Source organism: Octopus bimaculoides, chromosome Z (assembly GCF_046866305.1).
Source record: "Octopus bimaculoides isolate indiv1 chromosome Z, ASM4686630v1, whole genome shotgun sequence".
Taxonomy (NCBI): domain Eukaryota; kingdom Metazoa; phylum Mollusca; class Cephalopoda; order Octopoda; family Octopodidae; genus Octopus; species Octopus bimaculoides.
The window spans coordinates 11,832,365-11,854,638 of NC_142944.1; the positions used below are offsets into that span (position 1 = coordinate 11,832,365).

Here is a 22,274-nt window from a genome sequence, read left to right on the forward strand (position 1 = left end):
CCACAGACGTGTGGTGATAGTGGTTGTGGCAGTGAAAGCGTCACAGTCGAATGAGTACATCACCCTTGTTATAATGAAAATAGGACAGACTACAATTTTGCTTGTTACTATGGAAACAGACACCAATGTGAGATACAATCATATTGTATAATAGTGGCTTCCGATTGGTTACAATCACCCAAAATTTTCACACTTTAAAAGCTATCAACTTTTTATTTATTAATTTATGACAAAAAGAAATTTCACGTTCATAATTAGCATACAAAACTAAATCGGTATAACTAAATTTGAAAACAATTGGAACAAAACTGAGAAATGCCAAAAAAAAAAAAGCAAAAAAAAAGCGAAATCTATGACACTAACCGAAAAAATCTTAACATATTTTACTCTGCTTAATCGTAAATGAATTCAATTAAAAATTGAAATATAACATGGAAATCACATCAATGTATTTGATAGCTTTGGCATAAAATCGAAACCCTCTACACTGCATTGATATCTTTCCTGAAGCGATATCTCTTGTCTCGAATGGTTAACTCGGCATCAAGCTATTATGCGTTCTAGCTGCTAAATTATGATCGATCCACTTAGTAAGGTCGATTCGACAGGTCGAGTCGATGAATTCGAGACCAATACTTGATTTGGTATCAACACCAAAAGATAAGCATACGTGTGTGTATACACAATGCTTACATACATATGGTCACGCACATATGCATATACATGGTGACGATGGCATTTTCTTCGTGTTCGAAGGTCATGAAGAAGAGAATCACGCCCTCCGGAGGTTATGTAAACCGATCCTTGACACTGCAGGGCTTATTTCTCTGACTGCGCGATCTGATTCCAATCTTTAGACCAGAAAGTCTGGCTACAGTGACTCAGCAGACTAAGATTGTTAGGATGACCAGAAAGCTGTAAGTTTTATGTTGGAGTAGTCTTCTCTCAATTTGCATACATTTAATATACTCAGATTAATACAACAATAAATTTAACTTACCGAATTCAGATAATTTCCAGCTACTAAAACCATGTAAAGAAGTTCACGAAGTTCATGATTTTCTTTCATATCTGGTGGGGAAAAAAAGGTGGCAAAATACTGATATATCTAAATTATAGTTAACAGAATTTTACAGTTTGATAATTCACTTAGCTAATATCCACTCACATGATGTTTGAGAGGAAAAGAAAAAGAAAAGAAAAAAATAATTAATGACAAAAACAGAATTTTGAAAAAAATATCAGTGACGATGTTTCCATCACATAGAAACAATAATTTGAAATAAATTCTACAAATGAAAGTGTCCCGGTACAAGGTTTATATAATTCTAATTATATATATTAGTCACCATGTACAGCAAATATAATATAGTTCGTTGTTAAATTATCGTTGGCACTATAAAACGAATGGGCCGTTTAGTTTGCATACTGTGTTAAACGAGTATAGTTTCTTATCGGAATAATTCTAGTTATTTTTTTCCTTTATTCTTTAACTTGTTTAATTCATAGGACTGCGGCATGTTAGGGCACTTTCTCGATACCAGCGTCTTTTTTAAGTCTGATATTTATTCTATGCGTCTTTCTCGCTCTTATTTAATTTTTTGTTTTTGCCGAAACACAGACACGGAAACATAAATAAACCAAGCTTAGTTGTAGAAAGCAAGCAGAAAGACGCACAAATACGTATTTTCTGTCCTTCAAATTAACTCAAAAGACATTGGTTGGCCCGAGGTTATAGTAGAAAAGACTTGATCAAGTGCCATGCAGTAGGACTGAACCTAAAACTGTGTGGTAGCGAAGTCAATTTCTTAACCATACTACCATTAGCTTGTCCGAAGTTAGTAAAGTATGTATATACGAAAAAAAAAACAAAAAAAAACTAGAAGTTTCTAAGTCGTAAATGAGTTGAATTAAAAACTGAAATATGACATGGCAATACATCAATATATTTGATATCATCGCATAAAATCGAAACTCTCTAAATTGCATTGTTAATATTCCTGAACCGGTTTCTAATGCCTCAAATGGTTAACTCGATCGCAAGCTATTATGCGTTCTAGCAGCTAAATTTCGAAGGTCTAGGGAAGCCGTGTTGATCCAAACAAATGTCAAATGCGTTTTGTTTGAAACTGAAGTAGCTGGTTATACAACGTTGTGGCTATTTCACAAAGGAAAAGTATACTTCTTTTGAAACAACCACCACATAAAAATAAATATCCATTTATTGACCAAAAAATTAATTCCATTATTAGAAACGATTGAAAGTTCTTATTTTGGAAATATATATTGATGTTTGCCAAACATGTTCCCGTATTCTCCCTATCAGCAAGAACAAACCTCAAAATACCATCGATTTTCTTATTAGCAGCAATAAAAATACACTTTGTACGGGAATTTTATTTTTGTGTTTGTTTCCGCAAAAACTTATATGGTGCTCTGAACTAAAATCAATATATTACTGGTACTTCTTAATGACAGACGGAAAATATGGCTGAAACGGATTAGGTTCGAGTATTTCAGTGCTCAGACATTGCAAACAAGAGAAACCTTTACCAGGGGTAAGTTATAGAGTATGAGACACTATTTACATTTGATGGGTATTTGTCCTCATCTTGTTTGTTGTTAACACAATGTTTCGGCTGATATACCCTCCAGCCTTCATCAGGTGTCTTGGGGAAATTCCGAACCTGGGTTCTCATTACTAAGGTATTTTCCGATGGTGTTATTATTATTATTATTATTATTATTATTATTTTTCAGGTCACTGCCTGGAATCGAACTCGGAATCTTTGGGTTAGTAGCCCGCGCTCTTAACCACTGCGCCATATGCCCACGGGCATATGGCATAGTGGTTAACAACAAACAAGATGAGGACAAATATCCGTCAAATGTAAATAATGTACATAATTCTTCATCTCTTAAATATAGAAGAGTATGAGACGTTTTGGCACATATTTTGGCAAACTTAATTGGCATTAAACATTGTAAATGTTTCAGTCGTTCTCTCTTTCTTTTTATTTGCGTGAATCCATTTCTCTTTGTGTGAGGAGAAGGAACGTGTTTATGTCAATTGGGTTCAGTTAATAAGATGTAGCATCTCTCTTTCCCTCTCTTTCTCTATCTGTATGTGTACATTTCTGTGCATGTGTGTATCTGCCTCTAGTGCCAAAAAGAACTACCACTAAAACAAGCTGTATGTCCCGTCAGCTATGCCAGAGCATCAACGTCCAAGTAGCTGCGCCCAGTGGTCTTATTCCAGCTTTAATTGTCTAGATAAGGTGTAGAAGCTTTGAGAAGGAATGGAGAAATCTTGAGTGTTACTAATGGAATTAGTTTAGCTGTGGGATGCTGGACTAGATTTTCGGAATATATTTTTCTAAGTCTATATCTTTTACAGGGTGCAAAAATATCTAAAACATAAATATCTATTTAGTTTTTTACTGATACAGAATATCTATATTAGGAAGAAAAAAAAGGAACTTACCAGTAGCTGTTCTTATAATTGAGTGTAAAGATGGTTTCACACATTCCATCTCGCTACCAAATTCTTGACGTATTAAAATTCCTTCTATTCGAACTCGGTAACTTCAAGTTTAGAGAGAGAGAGAGAGAAAGAGAGGGAGAGACAGAAAGATAAATAAATAGTTTTAAAACATCTGAAATTTGCGACAATTTTACTAAAAGGTACATATAAAATAAAGAAAAAAAAAACTGAACAATTTTAAAGAAATTACGATATATGTAAACAAACAGAATTTGCTTTTTTAGAAGCGTTGAGTTGTATTGAAATATACAGATATGGAAATATTTCATTCTCAAACGCATAATAATAATAATGCTGAATAGGACAGAACATCCTTATATTGCAGAAAAATTTATTAGCGGCCTATTTATGCTATTCAGCATTATTATAATGAATTGTAAAGGAATTTTGATGAACTTAAATGAAGAGAAATTCATAACATTAGTTCTGACCAGTAGTGCTATCTGCTTTACATTTCATATAAACGCACACACAACACCGAAAGTATGCTTTTGCGAGAGACTTTTAAATCAGTAATTTTCCTTGTGCAGGATTTAAGTAATAGATTCTATTCTGGTAATATACTTCATAACAGAGAAAGAATAATATAGACTAAAACCTTGCTTAATACTTCATTAAATCACTTTGGTGCCAGAATCCTGTTGAAACAAAAGTAGCTCTTACTACCCAAAATCCAAACTTCACACCAACGTCATTTGAAAACCCTCTGGTGTCAACCTAATATTTGGTATGTCTACGAGCAAAAATCTTCATGGAAAACTGTTTCAAATTTTGACACAAGGACAGCAAGTTCGCAGGGGAGTGTAGGTAGATTATAACGACACCAGTACACTTATTTCAACACCCTCGAAAAGATTAAGGGCAAAGTCAACCTCGGCGGAATTTGAACTCAGATTGTTAAGACGGACGAAATGCCACTAAGCATTTTGTCCAACTTGTTAACCGATGCTACCAGTTCGTCGCCTTTACCAGTTCATATACTACTATTATATCATACACACACACACATGTATGTGTGTGTTTATGTATATGTGTGTGTGTGTGTGTTATCGCATGTATGCATATGCACATGCGTGCGCATGTATGTGTACTGCGTGTGTGCGTGCATGTGTATACATGTGCACGTGTATGTGTTATTTCTTTACTACCCACAAGGGGCTACACACAGAGGGGACAAACAAGGACAGACAAACGGATTAAGTCGATTATACCGACCCCAGTGCGTAACTGGTACTTATTTAATCGACCCCGAAAGGATGAAAGGCAGAGTCGACCTCGGCGGAATTTGAACTCAGAACGTAGCGGTAGACGAAATACCGCTAAGCATTTCGCCCGGCGTGCTAACGTTTCTGCCAGCTCGTGTATGTGTGCGTGTATGTATGTGTGTATGTGCGTGTGCGTGTGTGTTCGCACCGCATTTCTTGCGGTATAAGATGCACGACTTTTTTACTCTCTGTTTCTAAATGTGTCCCAAAATACATCTGCGTCTAATACGGCAACATTAGGAATGGGAGACCGTGTGCTCTAAGTTAGGTAGTCGGATGAGCATGCATCCGCTTGATTCTCTAATTATTAATCAAATTACTGGAAACAAAGCCAAAATATCAGAGACGCTTTGCACAAACTAATAAAGAAAAAGTGCTTACAGTATATTGGCAGTTACGTGGAGAAGTCCCATCTCGTTATACTTTCTTTCCCGGCGTACATAATCCCACATCTGATGTTTCTTGCATTATTTAATGACCAGGTTCCTTTTATTCTTTTATTTGTTTCAGTCATTTGACTGTGGCCATGCTGAAGCACCGCCTTGAAGGGTTTTAGTCGAACAAAACAACCCCAGGACTTGTTTCTTAAACCTAGTACTTGGTCTATCGGATCCTTTTGCGGAACCGCTAAGTTACGGGGTCGTAAACACACAAACACCGATGGTCAAGCGAGGGGACGGTGGTGGTGGTGGGGGACAAGCAGACACAAAGACGTGCGCGCACGCGCGCGCGCACACACACACACACACACATATACACGACGAGCTTCTTTCAGTTTCCGTCTACCAAATCCACTCACAAGGATTTGGTCGGCCAGAGGCTACAGTACAGGAAAGACACTTGCACAAGGTACCACTCAGTGGGACTGAATCCGGAACCATGTGGTTGGGGAGCAAGCTTTTTACCATACAGCCACTTCTGTCCCAGAAACATTTTATAATTATCTTCTGGGAAAATTCTTCAAGAAAGATAAAAGGAATGCTAAATTTTCATTTGCAAAGAGTGGATGTAAACAGAAGCACAGCTGTAATGCGCCATTTTGTGAAATGCTCGTGGTTACACAAGACATTACAAGTAACGTGAGTTTTACATCCTGTATGACAATTTTCATGACGAAAAATATAAATAATTATATAATTGATCTGAAAGAAGATAAAACTGGGGCAGTACTAGTATAACGTTGTTCATTTACGATAAAGTTATCTTTCGATACTTTTATTTCAGTATACTATTACAATATTGCGTTACATGTACAGAATTATACATTTCTCTATATAAAACCACTTTAAAATAGTTTCCAAGAAGTGTATAATGAAACATATTAAAAATACTTTTTTCCCCACAAAATATACTTGTAAAATAAGGGTGCATCTTATGCGAGATTGCCTTTTATATACTGGCAAATACAGTGTGTGTGTGTGTGTGCATTATTTTATTTGCTACAGTCATTGTACTGCGTCCATGCTAGCGCACAGTTTTGAGGTAAACCGATTGTGGTACTTGTTTCTAGTCTGGTGCTTATAAAATCCAATTCTTTTGACGAACTACTAGATCACGAAAATGTAAACGAACCAACACTGATCGACAATGGTTGGGGAAATATGTCCTTAGGCATGTGGTCAATAAATGCGAAGAAAAAAGGTAAAGACACTCAAAAGCAGCGAAATGGCGTTCATGAAATGAAAAGAGCAAGCGGCATAAAAGCAGGTCGTTTCTGTGAGAGATTAAGCTCTCCTTTTCAGCGCTATTCATTTTACACTAAAACATTCAGTCTATGCTTCATAAAACTACAAATTCATCTACAAACAAAATTTCTCCTGTCGCTTTTCTTTTTTTTTCATCACTATACAAACACACATTTTCGTTCCTTTGCACAATCAAACTTGTAAGCATATAAATCAAACTAAGCGATTCCTTTGATACATAATCACACTCAGAATATTGACAAAGAAAATATACTTCGGTAATTCGATCAGTCGCAGGAAAAATTGTTCGGCGTTTCCAAGCTTCGTTTTGTCCCCTTCATAACTTTTTAACATTTCAATCTGTAATTAAAAAGTATCAGACACTATATAAGTACCATTAATTTTCTCTTTCTCTCTCATATATATATATATATATAATGATTATTTACATTAGGTTACATCTAAGTTTATGATTGCAATGCTTAAAACAGTGACATGAAACTATTGGAAAAATCAAAAGAATACAAAGGATTCTTCAGTTTTACTTTTACTTAAAGGTGTAAAGATTACGTCTGTTCTGATGAATTTGAAGATTTATATAAATTTACTCTATACACATTCGGTGCTGTCAAAGCTATGGACATTCCCTTACAGTCAAAGCTATGGAATTCCATTTCTACCATAAATTGATCCAGAAACATAAATTATTAAATAATTATTTCAAATAAATAAACCGAGCCTTGGAATAATTAAACAAATTAGCCACTGGCAAAGATTTGGATAAATAAGATTATTTAAGCGGTTATTAAGAATCATTTCGGTAATTGATGGATGGATGAGTGGAAATATTGTAAGAAAAGATGGTTTCGATAGATACCTCGACAGTATTAGGAAGAATCTTCAGTAAGGACTTTAACTGTTCAGTACTGAACTTCTCACAAGATCCATTGTGTAAGTGTAGAAAAAATTCATCGAGAGACATTTTAAATTGCTTTAAGAAGATATTTACATTTAAACTTCGTCTGCTCTCAATTAGATTTATCTGAAAAGAAAATAGAAGGAACAGATTTTGTAACTACAATTAATTTAGTGCCAACGAAATGTTCTCTCTGGTGTCACTTAATTTCGCTAATACCATACAAATCTCAATCAGTCAGTCACACACACACACAGGTGCGCACGCGCTAAAAACAATAGCGTACATAAATTCCGCTCGTATTCAAATTTGAAACTTCTCGATAACGAAGTCTCAAAAGCACTACAGTTCTTAGACCTCACAGCGTAGGGGAAGTCTAATGGTTGTATCATTGTTTATCATGATAAGGATGATATTTTTGGCGACCCAAGAGGCCAGAAACCACACAATTCCTTCACCTATAGCTCACTACCATACCTAACTTTTGCCAGCTTCTGTCCTGAATTTCTGGCCGTGACATCTGGATAGAGAATTAACAACACTTCTCGTCTACAAGCTGAGATATCGAAAGCACAAATCAAAGCCAATTTCTTTTTTTTACTTTAGAATTGTGCTTTGCACATTGCATTCAACACTATCCCACTGTTTATGTGATAAAGGCTAAGCACCATTAAATTTCTTTTGATGTTAGAGGGGTCTTCCACGAACGATTACGAAAAAGAATAGGATTTAAACAATCATGAAGGTATTTGCAAACTTGCAATTCGACCCTGAAACAAAACAGAGTATTGTTGATGCAATTGTTGAAGACGACGTATGAATGTTCAGCTTTTTCGCCGAACGACCTGTACAAATGATTTGTTTATAATGATCAAATGTTCATGCTGCACATTAGCTCACACCTTGCATTAAATCGATGTTGTCTGAACAGGTGCACACAGGTATATCACGCGTCAGGTGTCAAAGTGATTACAGAGCAATTTGAGATGAAGTGTTTTGCTCAAAAACACAATGCACCGCTCGGTCTAGGAATTGAAATCACGATCTCACGATCGTGATTACAACACCCTAACCACTAGGCAATATTATTATTATTATTATTATTAATAATAATAATAATAATAATAATAATAATGATTTCCTTTATTGGCCACCAGGGCCCAAGACATGGAGGACAATATCGAAGGACGAGATACAACACAAAAAAAAAAAAGAAACAGACACGTGGGGTTAACATCAATCAAAGAGAAATACTACCACAATAAATGATATAACAGAGGATATATAATAGAAATTAAAGAAATAAATAGAATCCCCAATACCGGGGCAACCCATTTAGGGTAATCTGGTGTAAACTCCACACAAAAACCCCGGATTACTCTGCTGTCTCCAAGGCATTGGAATGTGCCCTCTCTCAGTTTCTTTCCTCCTGCTTAGAAAAGTATATTCAGAGTAGATCCATTCAGTCTCCACAGTCTTGCCACTGTCAATCACATTTTGATAGACACACCAAAAGGCAGCACCTCCCTCTCTACACTCACTTTCCTCTTCAAATGATATAATAATAATGAGCAGTGGCTCTCATGGCTTCCGATCTGAACTAACTGGAAGTGCTATCATGTACATTGTTTTGTCTTGGTATAAAAAGATGGGCTACAGCAAATATTCTGCTTAATACCACAGATTTGCTTGTCAGTTGTTTGACCTTAACCAGTTGAGCATGTCCCTTGGTGGCTGACGATATGTGCATCTCTGATCATGAACGGAAGTAGTAGGGGAGCATCATAGCCATGTGTTGAGAGGAATTCTTTGGGGGTTTTAATAATTCACCTTTGGAAACATGGGTGTTTCATTCAACATCCTTAATGTTTGAGGATTATGTTGCAACACTGAACTGGCGTTTTTATCTAATTGCCTTTGGAAAGAAGGATCAATTTTTTAAAAGTCGCAACTGAAAGATTCGCAAATTCGAAATAACTTCGTTATTAACCATTAGGTGTTACGCCTGCCATTTACTTATTTCAGCCGTGACGGCTTACTCACCTTCAGAAATATTAAGAAAACCAATGGGAAACTAAGTGATATCTGATCTTTTTAGAAATTGCAGCCGAAACTCTCATGTACATCTGCCGTCTTAAAAAGATTAAATATACAGGAGTGCAAGCATGACTGCGCAGTCCAGAAGTTCGCTGGTTAGTCCTGCTTGACCTACAGACACATCTTGAGCAAGTGTCTTCTATAGATTCAGGCTGACCAGTGCCTTAAGGAATTTTAAATTGGTAGACGGAAGCAGTAAAAAGGCTGTTGTGTATGTATCTGTTTACGTTGTTCTCTCTTGCAGAAAGACAGTCTTTGGTTATGTTTCGTAAACTGCTAGTTCGGCACAGATCGAAAGTGCCTGATGTAAAAATAATTGGCGAGTAGAGGTCGATATGACTGATTAAAAATCTTCAAAAGTAAGTGATGCAGAATAATTGCAGTCCTATAACTGAAATAAAAGTATATATATAGGATAAAGAGGAAAAAAATGGATGATCGCAGTTAGAATACCGCTGGTCATAGAGTCTCTTCTTAAAGGCTAACCTGGAGTTAAAAAACACAAAGCTGTGTTAAAAAAAAGAAAAGAAAAAGAGTTGGTCATAATTACCTCTGTGCTTTCTTTCTTAACAGTTTTGGATGCTTTTCCATTTCTTGAGCCTTTACCATGCGTCTTATCATTGTCGGGATGGACTTGTTCTACACAAAACAGTTCATCTATAACTTCGTAATCAACCTTAACCCCGTTGAAAAGCTTGGCCGCTTGAGCCCACAAGTTGAGACCTTTCATCACTTTATTTGCTGGAATTTTCTGCCATTGTAGAGGTTTTAATTTGTTTTTTGGCTTAGGCACATTTAGTTGCGGCAACGTGTTTGCATGGTTCATGTTAATTCCGAGTGTTCTTGGTGGTTGAGGGACTGATCCGCCACCGCCAATTTTTGGTGGAAACGGAATCTTCCCAGGGGGAGGGGGAGGTGCTGGAGGAGGACATGGTATACCTGTCGTCGCAAATGCGCTTCCAGGAGCAAATGGAGGTGGCGGTGGTGGCGGCGGCGGCGGCGGTGGCGGGGGAGGTGGCGGAGGAGGTGGTGCTACTGAAGCCGATGACGGCGTTTGGACTGGAGTTGTGGAAGGGGATGCAGCATTTTGGGGCGAACCCGGAAAAGATCTGTTGTTCTTGTTTGGCGTGGACCCACCACATACCGCTGATGCAGTTGGCGTGGTAGGCGTGCTAGTCCGAGATGAAGCTGAAGAACTACCGGTAAAAGAGGTGTGGGAAGAAAACGTTGATGAAGGTGACATGGCGCCTGTGAAGTCATCCGGCGTAACAGCATTAGACCCGGGAGTAGTTGGTAACGTCGAACTTCGTCTTCGTGTCTTCTCGTATATGCGATAAGACTCATGTTTCATGTGACCAGCGTAGACGTATTTGTTTTCAACGATTTCTTGAAGTTGCTTGCCAGTTTTAATTAGGAGTTTCTGAGAATCTTCAACTTTTTCTATCACAACGACTTTTGCTACTAGCTTTTCTATGGTTCCCCACATTTCTTCACAGAGCTTATCATTTGGATCAATTTGTAATAAGCTACGGAGAATTGAGAGAAAATTTGCTTGTATTGGACTGTGACAGATCTGGATATTAGAAATGAAGAGAAAAGAAAAAAAATACATGAATAGGTTGTAGAATTAAAGACGTACAAGTTTACATAACAATTTTATATATATATATATATATATATATATATATATATATATATATATATATATATATATATATATATATACATCGTTTTTATCTCCTTAGTATATTAATTCCTGAGAATATTTGGTCTTTGATGCGATATATATATATATATATATATATATATACATATCGCTAGCTACTAAACCTTTTTTTATTTTCTCTCTCTACTTATTTCTGTGTTCCTTTCTGTTGAAGAGCGTAGGCTCGAAACGTAAAAGACATTCTCACTTCCTGAGCGTTAAACTAATACATCTGTTTGTTGTTTACACACCCGCCTTCGTCTTTTTTTTTTTTTTGTAAATTCCAACTCTCTCTCTCATATATATATATATATATATATATATATATATATATATATATATCAGTATCAAGTAGGAATATGGTGGAGATTATGAATATTAGCAAAATGGATGCAGGGAAAATACTCAACGTTCTCCATGCTAAGTACAAGTACTGTTACGTTTCACATAATGAAGTTAATCGAAAAGAGCTCAACTAAGATTATGTAATTATTTGATAAGGATACTTGTAGTAAGTATTTAAAATCTAGAATCAATAAACAAATGAGGTAGTTTCAATAATGTGTTGATCGATATGAGTTGATCAATATTTTGAGCAATATAAACTATGCAAATTGCTGTAGATTTCTTCTGGGTTCATACTTTTAAATTCAACAATATTTCTAAAGGAAAGTATGAAAGATATAATGTAGTTTTATTCGATGTTTTTTTTTTATTTCACCAACGATATATCGAGTTAGTTCCTGGATAAGGGAAAAAAGACATGTTTAGAAATGATATATTAAATGACAACTGTTTTTTTACAATGCATTTCATCCTCCATACCAGCAGTTCCCAACCTGTTTTTGTACCACGGTCCGGATGGGGATGGAGGTGCTGTCATGTGCATAACAAAACAATGTGTGTAATATATAATTTAATTAGTATCTATCTATCTACCAATTTATACAAACTAGTGGTGGTCTGCCAAGAGCAAACCACCACTGTGCACGATAACCTTCTCCAGCACTCTCTCTATACACCTAGGAGAGAGCGTGTCCTCCACTGCTGCTGTTAAGTAGATTACTGGAACTTTGGCTATCATGACTAGACTTGGAATAAATACTGGAGTGGTTTCTTGTTGCCTTCTCCAAGAAGGTTGGGGTTTGACTTCAGAACATAAAGAGCCGGAAGATATACTGTAAAGCATCTCTGCTAAGGCGTCAACGATTCAGACATCTCCCACCTGCAGAGCAACCGTAAATGAAATGTTTTGTTTAAGAATATAATACGTCGCCCGGTCCGTGGATCGAATCCATGGCCTAGTGATCGTGCATGCAACACCCTAACTGCTAGGCCATGCGCAAGGACATCGTGCACAGCTGCGATAGTCAATAAAATAGAACTGAAATTTTAAAATGTATTCTTGCTCTGCTGCCCGGTACCAAATAATCCACGGCCAGATGCTGGTCTGTGACCCGGTGGTGCTTAGGAACCCTTGGTCAAGGCGATCTCTCGAACAATTAGAAAAACTAGGCAAATGTCTTTGAAAATATTTCGTCGCAGAGCTAAGGCGCATTGAGTGATGTACTCTTAGATAGCCTTGGGAAAAATAGAAGTACCACGGTTTAAACACATTTGATCATTGGGTTGACTGCTCGATCAGGTTACACTAGCTAACATGGACTTGGGGTATTTATAACTGATGAGATTGTTAACCTTAAATCATATCCTATTTCAATTGTTACGAGAAACCGAAGTAAATAAATAAAAAGGGTAATTGTTATAACCGTAGAAAAGAGGATAAATTGCTTTGAAAAAGGAATTCGAACTCACAGTCCAGATCTTATTATAGTTAAATTTAATAGCTTTCGCTCTTAAAGAGTCGGTAATTTAAATACCTGTAATAGTAGCACGACATGTTGAATCCATATGAGTGGGAAAAATAACGTCCACCCCTATATCAGGTCAAAGGGCAGAACAAAAGAGTCAACACCCACAGGTTGTATGCCTTCTCACACACTATATATTAATGTATTAAGTTTCAGAGACTAAGTTTATTTTTACTTGATAAAATCAAAATGACTTTGTATGAGCGGTGGACACATCAAAGTCGTTCTGATACGATATGCTATACGTAAAAAAAAAAAAAAAAGAGAAAAAAAGTGATATCCAGTATCAAAATACAAAGTCATTGTTACTTTCTTGGAAAAGCAGTAATAAATATATATATATATATATATATATATATATATATATATATATATATATACATATATATATCCCTAAAATAAAGTAAGCGATAACTAAAGCCCTGAAAATAGATGATAGACTACAAAAATGCATTGAGTATCTCTCTAGTTTTCTTTCTATTTTGTCGTAAAGAGCTACGACAGATAGTAGGGAGACACATACTTTTGACAGTTAGGGTAATCTTGGAGACTCTGAGTTTCATTGTTTGACCCTAGGTGGTAGTCGCTCTCCATGAGGAGTATCACATTTTAATTCTGTACGTATTTTCTGTTTATTTATTTATTATTTTTTTTGGGGGGGGGGTTACCTTTACTTCTCACCTTTAGATGAGAATTGGGAACTAAGCCTAATTTAGCAATATGACATTTAACTGAAAATCTAATGGCTTCTCCAGATATCTTTTACTTGTTTCAGTCATTTAACTGCGGCCATGCTGTAGCACCGCCTTTAGTCGAGCAAATCGACCCCAGGACTTATTCTTTGTAAGCTTAGTACTTATTCTATCGGTCTCTTCTGCCGAACCGCTAAGTTACGGGGACGTAAAGATACCAGCATCGGTTGTCAAGCGATGTTAGGAGGACAAACACAGACACACAAACACACGCACACACACATACACATATATATACATATACATATACGACGGGCTTCTTTCAGTTTCCGTCTGCCAAATCCACTCGCAAGGCTTTGGTCGGTCCGAGGCTATAGTAGAAGACACTTGCCCAAGGTGCCACGCAGTAGCACTGAACCCAGAACCATGTGGTTCGTAAGCAAGCTACTTACCACACAGCCACTCCTGCGCCTATATATATGAACTATCATAAATGAAGTGAAGAGAATAGAAAATTGTGTTAGTAGCTTCTACAAGAGTGGCTTGGTTTCCCGTCAATCTTTACACAAGTAAGAGTACATGGTTCTACCACAAAACCCCAGTTGCCTATAACATCACCGGTAGAGCTGCATTATGTGGTTGCAAATTTCGTTAATAAACGATACTACAGGTTTCAGGGGATTCCGTTGTTCGTGCAGCCTAACCAAGTGTATTGATAGTAAGGAAATAGAACGTGAGAAAAGTAGGAGAGTTGGCAGGAACCAACCTGCAAGTGAAGGATGGGCGAGATGATAAATGCGGTCCAAAGAACACAACCAGACTGGAATAGACAAGTGGTTATTCCGTCAGTAAATCAAGAGCAGGATGGAAATTCTTATTAATAAAAAAAGGGGGCGTTCAAATGAGAAATTGGGCTTAAAGGGTCAATGGGGCTTAAACGGAGTATGTTATGAAGTTATGAAAAACAAAATAAGACGGGTTGCTTTTCCTACACAGAGCAGCATATGTGCTTTCATACCTGGTTAATATCAAACGGAGTGCTGGAGTTACTCTTCTGAACGTCATCTGCGCGGTAAGTTACATATTTTCGGGACATGTTCTGAGAGTAACTAAAGCATCTTACTTCAAAGTATACCTGTTAGCATAACTAAGTTCTGAGTGTGTTTGATAAAGCACATAGACAACAATGTAGCAGAGAGTGCTTAATGAAGATCAACACGAATATGGTGATGGTTTTTTTTCTTTTGCACAAAGAAAGTGGAAAAAAGTAATAGAGAAGGTGGATCCAAATAAAGCCAACACCCATACTTCTGCGAAGAGCCGATGACTGGAAGGGTACAACTAGATTTGTTGAAAGCGATCGTGTTCTCAAGCCGTACTGCACTATCATGTCAACACTGACTTCATAACGTGATCTGGTTTGAGAAGAAGCGTTTTGTTTAATCGATGGTATTACAGGAAGATAGTATATAGTGAAAGAACCTAAAATAATGACATTTCAATCGGCATGGAGATACCATAATGGATGGTACCAACAGTTGAGGCAGAGCATCATGGGTTTGTGGCTTGATCCACATTGTACAACGTGATTGGAAAAATACTTAAAACAGCAAATTGGCGATTAATGAGTTGGAATACAGAAAATGTTTCATCGTGGATACTGTAGATGTATGTGTGGACAAAATACAATAAAACAGTTGTTGCATGGATGCAGTGGTTACTTGGTTGTGAAGAGAGTGCATGAAAGTGAGAGAATAGGGCTAAAGTGTGGGCCAGAATAATCCAGATAATCTCTAAAAGGATCAATACTGCCTGTCATAAGTGGATGGGGTAATACAGTCGAAGTGTACAGAAAGCTGTACATATTTATGTATGTGCGTGCGCGCATGTGTTTGTGTGTGTGTATTTATATGTGTGCATGTGTGTATATATATATATATTGACCGCAGAAATCTGCAAGTGTTTTTCTCTCTCTATTTTCTCTTATTCCTTTCTGATGAAGAGCGTAGGCTCGAAACGTAAGACTTTTGCTTGTCTTGTTGTTCATACCTCTCAGTCATTTGTTTTTCTATAAATTTCAATTATATATAAATATGTGTGTGTGTGTGTGTGTGTGTGTGTGTGTGTGTGTGTATACATACATATAATTTAGAAAACAACGTACCTGTTTATAGATAGCATAGAAAATATCCAAGGCACTGTTAAGATCCACCTGTTTGGTTCCTGGCAACAGTTCATCATCCTTCGCTAAATTTTCTAAAAACAGCTCAATTTGTACCAACACCTCCTTATCTGCTTTCGTGTCCTCTCTTAATTTTTTATTAGTTAAATATATGAAATGATAAATGCATGTAAATCATAAACAAAGCGTGTAAGCAAAGAAACTATTAGGCATATTTACTATATAGATAGGTAGATGAAATATATAATCAAAATTATACGGCGGAGATGAAAAAGCTTTCCTAGGAATTAAGAAACTAAGATATGTATGTCGGATTGTATAGCTTAAGTGAATTCATCTCAGTATATTTCAGTAGATTTTCATTATTTCAAGACAGATTGTCGTCAAAGTTGACGATATTTATAAACATTGCTTGGAAGCTTCAATATTTTAGGCGTGGGTATTTCTATATGGTTCATGTTTATATTACTAGCGCAAATTCACCTTGCGTCTATGAAAATCGTACTTGTAATATATTAAGGTCAAATTTTCCAACTAACCCCCACTCCTGTTGTGAATAGCTTTGAGTGTGATTATATGCGAAGTTCTGAGTACAAAGCAAAAATAGCCTGTAAAGCAAGCAATTTTCATATAATTTTAGCAACTTGTAAATATCACATAAGTCTAGAGACGGAGTTCTCAACCGTTTTCTATCAATGGACCCTTTTCGTTACTATTTTATTCTGGTGGACTTCCATAGCCATTCGAGGTTTAAAAACTAGTTTTATAGAAACTTCTTTCAAAATTTCTATTTTGCTTTTCACACATTAACTTGTGTAGGTTGAACTATGAAAAATGTTAGAGAAAGAAACCTAACTGCTTCTTACAATACATACATCTAAAGTAGGGGTTCTCAACCATTTTTTATCCATGGACCCCTTTGATTACTATCATTATTCTGGTGGACCCCTAAAGCCAATTCTATGTTCAAAAACTAGTTTTATAGAAACTTCTTTCAAAATCCCTATTTTGTTTTCCACACATTCCTTTGTGTAGGTTGATCTAAGTAAAATGTTAGAGAAAGAAACCACGCTGTTTCCTGCAATACATACTAATATATACATCTAAAACAACATTTTTTTCAGGGGCCCTTAAGATAGAGTTTACTATTTTGTTACATGGACACCCAAAGATCTTATGTGGACCCTCAGGAGCCATATGGACCCCGGTTGAGAACCACTTGTCTAGAACATAATGTAAATTATGACAACCATGTGTTTCGAAAACTTATTGAAGTATTTACAAGAGCGCACACACACACATCTCTAGAAAACATGGAAGTTGCTGGTAGACATATAAATATTTAGCGAATGCGATGAAGCAGTTGTAGCGGATTATCGCCTTAATTTGAGACATCTTAAAGGCACATGGCTATTCTAAAGCTCTGTCACTCCTTGCTGCTAGAATAACTGCTTTATACTTTTTACGGAAACGGTGACAAGATAACAGCGGCCAATCTCGACTTTTATCTGGGATCGTGTCGTAGCCTAATCTTATGTCCATATGAGAATGGTTTCGGAAGGCTATCTTATCTCTTACTCGTTTCAGTCATTTTGACTGTATCCATGCCGGGGAATCTGATGGGTTTATTCGAACGAATCATCCCCAGCAATTATTTGTTTCCTAAGCCTGGTACTTATTGTGCCGGCTATCTTTTAGCCTCACTCCTAAGTTATGGTAACGTAAACAAACCAACGCCAGTTGTTACATAAACACATATATATATATATATACAATGAGCTTCTTTCAGCTTCCGTCTACCAAATCTATTCACAAGGCTTTGGTCGGCCTAAGGATATAGTAGAAGACACTTGCTCAAGGTGCCACTCTGTGGGGCTGGACCCAGAACCATTAGGTTGGGAAGCAAGCTTCTTACCACACAATCACATCTACGACTTGGTGAAATATAGTCTTTAATTTTTTTGTTTCAGTCATTTGACAGCGACCATGCTGGAGCACCACCTACAGTCGAACAAATCGACCCCAGGACTTATTCTTTGTAAGCCTACTACTTATTCTATCGGTTACTTTTGCCTAATCGTTGAGTTACGGGGACATAAACATACCAACATCGGTTGTCAAACGATGGTGGGGACAAACACAGACACACAAATATATGTATATATATATATACATATATATATATATATACATATATATATATATACAATTAAACCTTGGGAGAGGCATTATGCCGGTAATAAACACACGCACTGGTTCAGTCCTTTATTAATTTATATAGTTTTTTGTTAAATTATTTCATTGCACTCTTGCAATCTCTTCAGTAACTTGTCTCTCCACTTCCATTTATTTTGAATATATATATATATATATATATATATATATATATATATATATATATATATATAATGACGAGCCTCTTTCAGTTTTCGTTTACCACTCCACTCATAAGGCTTTGGTCGGCCCGTGGCTATAGTAGAACCCGGAATCATATGTTTTTTTAAAGATCTTTCATCTAAAAGACATTGATGCTAACTGGTTAATTAAAATGAAACTAATTACAGATTTGACGTGACTGAATGTGACGTCTTATTCTAATATACTCTTTAATTTCACAGGTAACAGGTAAATACATAACGGAATATATTTCGAGAAATAAAATAGAATAATTAAAATATAAATGCGCGGTGTACATACTTGATTTCATTTATTATCTCCTGAAGTTTAAGACCTGCCAATAAATAAATAAAATTATGATTTTAAAAAATGAGGACTGCAAAATTAAAACGAAAAAAAAAGTATAACAAAAGGAGACAGTTATTTTATTATGCATTTTCAAAATAAATAAGTCATAAATATTAACTCATAAATCATAATTTCAGACTAACTGAACACCGAAGACTAGCTTATTCTAAACATGTGCCGACAAAGGAGCTTTTGCGTCAGAAATTCACATGGCAGGGGTTTGGTCGATAATATAGAATCCACTGCGTGGCTGGTGGTTTATTTTATCAACCTCAGAAGGATGAAAAAACAATCAAGATTTGAACGCTTAAAGGCATGAAGAAATACTGCTCATAAGTTTTTCTAATGTTGGGAAAATTCCACAAATTTGGTGGGAAGGAGCTAGTCGATCAGATAAATCGTCATTTAAACTGGCAAAAAGATGGACGATTAGTCACGATAAAATCGGTAAGATTTTAAACCGAATAAATACAGCAAGGTATTCTATGCACTCCAACGATTTTGTCAAGAAACTAAGAAATGTACGTCGGATTGTATAGCTTAAGTGAATTCATCTCAGTATATTCGGCAGATTTTCATTATCTCAAGACAGACTGTCATCAAAGTTGACGATATTTATAAATATTGTTTGGAAGCTTCAATATTTTAGACGTGAATATTTCTATATGGTTCATGTTTATTCTGAAGGCTATTGAAAAGTAGATGTAGATTTCAGCGTAACAGAAAGGGAATAATATGAGTGTTAGAATAGACTCCGGAAGGATGAAAGGCAAGGTCGTCCTTAGGAGAACTTGAACCCAGAACTTGAGGACGGATGAAATGCTGCTAAACGTTTCACCCGACATGCGAACCATTCTGCCAGCATTAATTCTAATAATGGTTTCAAATTTTGGCGCATGACCAGCAATTTCGGAGGAGAATATAACTCGATTACATGAACCCCAATATTCAACTGGTACTTGTTTTATCGACCTTTGAAGGATGAAAGGCAAATTCAACCTCGGCAGATGAGATGCCACTAAGCATTTTGCCGAACGAGCTTACAATCCTGGCAGCTCGCCCCTTTTATAATTATGCTTTCAAATTTTAGGGGAACTTATTAGTCAATTTACATCGAGATCAATTACTATGACGGTGTTTTATCGATCCTAAAAGATGAAAGGCAAAGCTGACCTCAATGTGGTTTGAACGCAGAGCGTAAAGTCAGATAAATTTTGCTAAGCATTTTGTTTGGCGTGCTAACGATTTCACTAGGCCACCACTTTAATATTTTCATAAAAATGCCAAATAAATAAAACGTGTTTTATGTGGCATATCTTCATGAAAAGAACAAATGATCTAAATTAAAAGTTTCTTCAGTGGCAAGACAGTTTAGACACCATTGGTAATTCGTATACTTAACCATCATAGGGAATATGTATAGTTCTTATCGTTTACATTGTGTTGAATGGATAAGCAGCGAGTGAGAACCACGGTTGATAGTATGGGTTCCGATAGAGATTTGGCTGATATTTCTAGTAAATCGAGTGACGACGTAGACGCTCCTTTGTTGGCATGTGTTTAGGATAAACAAGTCTTTGGTATGCAATTAGTCTGACGAAATGTCTACTTAAAGGATTAGACCAGACAGCAACTGTCATATTAAGAGCCGACTCGACTATCAACTGAATCCATTACGAAAATTGCTTTGCTACTTCCTGTGATAAAGACGTTAATAAGTCTTCGTCTCGTCTGTCTGGTGGCTATAATAAAAGATGAAGCTAACAAAAAGGTTCCAACCGTATTTAGATTCTTAAAAGACTGATGCATAAAGAATTTAATCTTTTAGTTTTTCTTCGAATCTAGAACCGGAAGAAATACTGCTCGGGTTGAGGGTGCTCGGAGGAATTTGCATGTTCATTCTTAAATAAATTTCATGGTCTCTCTCTCTCTTTCACAGACACACACCTTAATTCCATAACTACTTGTTCAAGGGCATCTTTTGCGCTACACTATAATTATTCTTTTGCTATCTTTGTGGCAATAAGGAATTTATGAACAATACCAATAGTTATTCTCTTCATTAACATATTATAAATATTTAACATATACATAACAATATTATAAACGTTAACGTATACAAAACAATATTATAAATATTAATATACACATAAAGATATGTCGCCATGTTCATAATTAGCATAAACAATCGTATATTAATATTTTCTGAGGCCATATGCTATGCTTCGGTGGTAATTTATCACCGAGGCAAAGCATATGTTTTGAAGGTCGGTATAATATTGTTAAAAGCAGTAATGCGAGAGAATGCATAGCCACTTAGAAACTCCATAAATCCTAATTTTCTTGCTTTTTATTCGCTTTACAAAATATTTCTTTCTTTATACAGATACATATATGTGTGTAAATAAAAAGAGCGGAAAGAAATGAAAAGCTTGTTGTAAAGATGACGTCATCAGCAAACAAAAAAAATCGAGCTCAATTATTAAGTGTTCCACATATGCTTTACCATGAACATAACCCTGAAGATTTAAGTAAACGTAATTGATAAGCTAAAACTAAATTTCTGCCTCATAATACTATATTTTCAACTACGTTGGACGTCATTGACGAGATTTAATCGTTTGGGCTAAAATATCTTGTTTTTGAATCCAGCCAGTCATACAAGCATACGCATATGTATATTACATATTTACACAAGCATCATACACGCACAGACAATATTATGCACCATATTACATACACCTTGCATATGCGGTACATACACACACGTGTTAAATACACAGGCGTGCTACATACACACACATATATATTGGTTTCAAATTTTGGCATAAATCTGATGTGTGATATTGGTGGTGGTGGTAGGGGTGGTGGGGGAATAAATCGATTTTCCTGACGCCAGTGCTCGACTGGTACTCATTTTATCGACCCCGTAAGAAAGAAAAGCAAAGTCAACCCCGGTGGCATTTGAACTCAGAACAAAAGACGGACGACAAACACATGCACACACACGTATATTTTACACAGATACATATTACATGCACATATATCACAAACACACATATACACACACTATATACATACATTTACACAAATATTTTGACCAAGTAGTTTGATGAAGAATACAAAAATCCTGTGTCTGGTCTAATCCTAATGCAGCAAATTATCCAATCACTTTTTCTAGCATCGTTAAGGTAGATCACAACGATAGCCAATAACTAAAGCACAGAAAATGAGAATAAAGTCATTACAGACTTTACTTAGTTAATTAGTCTACTCTAAAATGCTCTACAGCACCTTTGAAGCCTAATAGATCTCGGAAGTTTCATTTACCAGCGTAGCTCTTCGTTTGTCTTCAAACGTTTTTCCTTACATACACACATGGTTTATTTATAAACATCCCATCTAACTTTCTGTTAAATATATTACTTTCCTTTTAAATTGGTAAATTTGAGACAACAATATAATTACTCAAAACAAAAGTAAATTTTCATTATAAATATAACCAATACATGGACTGACAGTGTCGTCTGCTTTCTCCAAACGAACAGATTTTGTCACGTTTTTGTTACAGA

At 36.1% G+C, this 22,274-nt stretch overlaps 1 protein-coding gene across 1 annotated transcript in view; it reads right to left on the reverse strand.

The window, feature by feature from the left end:
* The window catches only part of LOC106875212 (uncharacterized), a 188,616-nt gene that overhangs the window by 18,227 nt on the left and 148,115 nt on the right, over positions 1-22,274 (reverse strand). Inside the window, exons 4-10 of the mRNA XM_089365498.1 lie at positions 18,655-18,688; positions 15,940-16,084; positions 10,058-11,080; positions 7,372-7,536; positions 6,769-6,854; positions 3,485-3,585; positions 1,001-1,071 (exon numbers count right to left, since the gene is read on the reverse strand). Of these exons, the coding sequence (XP_089221624.1) occupies positions 1,001-1,071; positions 3,485-3,585; positions 6,769-6,854; positions 7,372-7,536; positions 10,058-11,080; positions 15,940-16,084; positions 18,655-18,688 (1,625 nt within the window). The remainder of the gene's footprint in view (positions 1-1,000; positions 1,072-3,484; positions 3,586-6,768; positions 6,855-7,371; positions 7,537-10,057; positions 11,081-15,939; positions 16,085-18,654; positions 18,689-22,274) is intronic.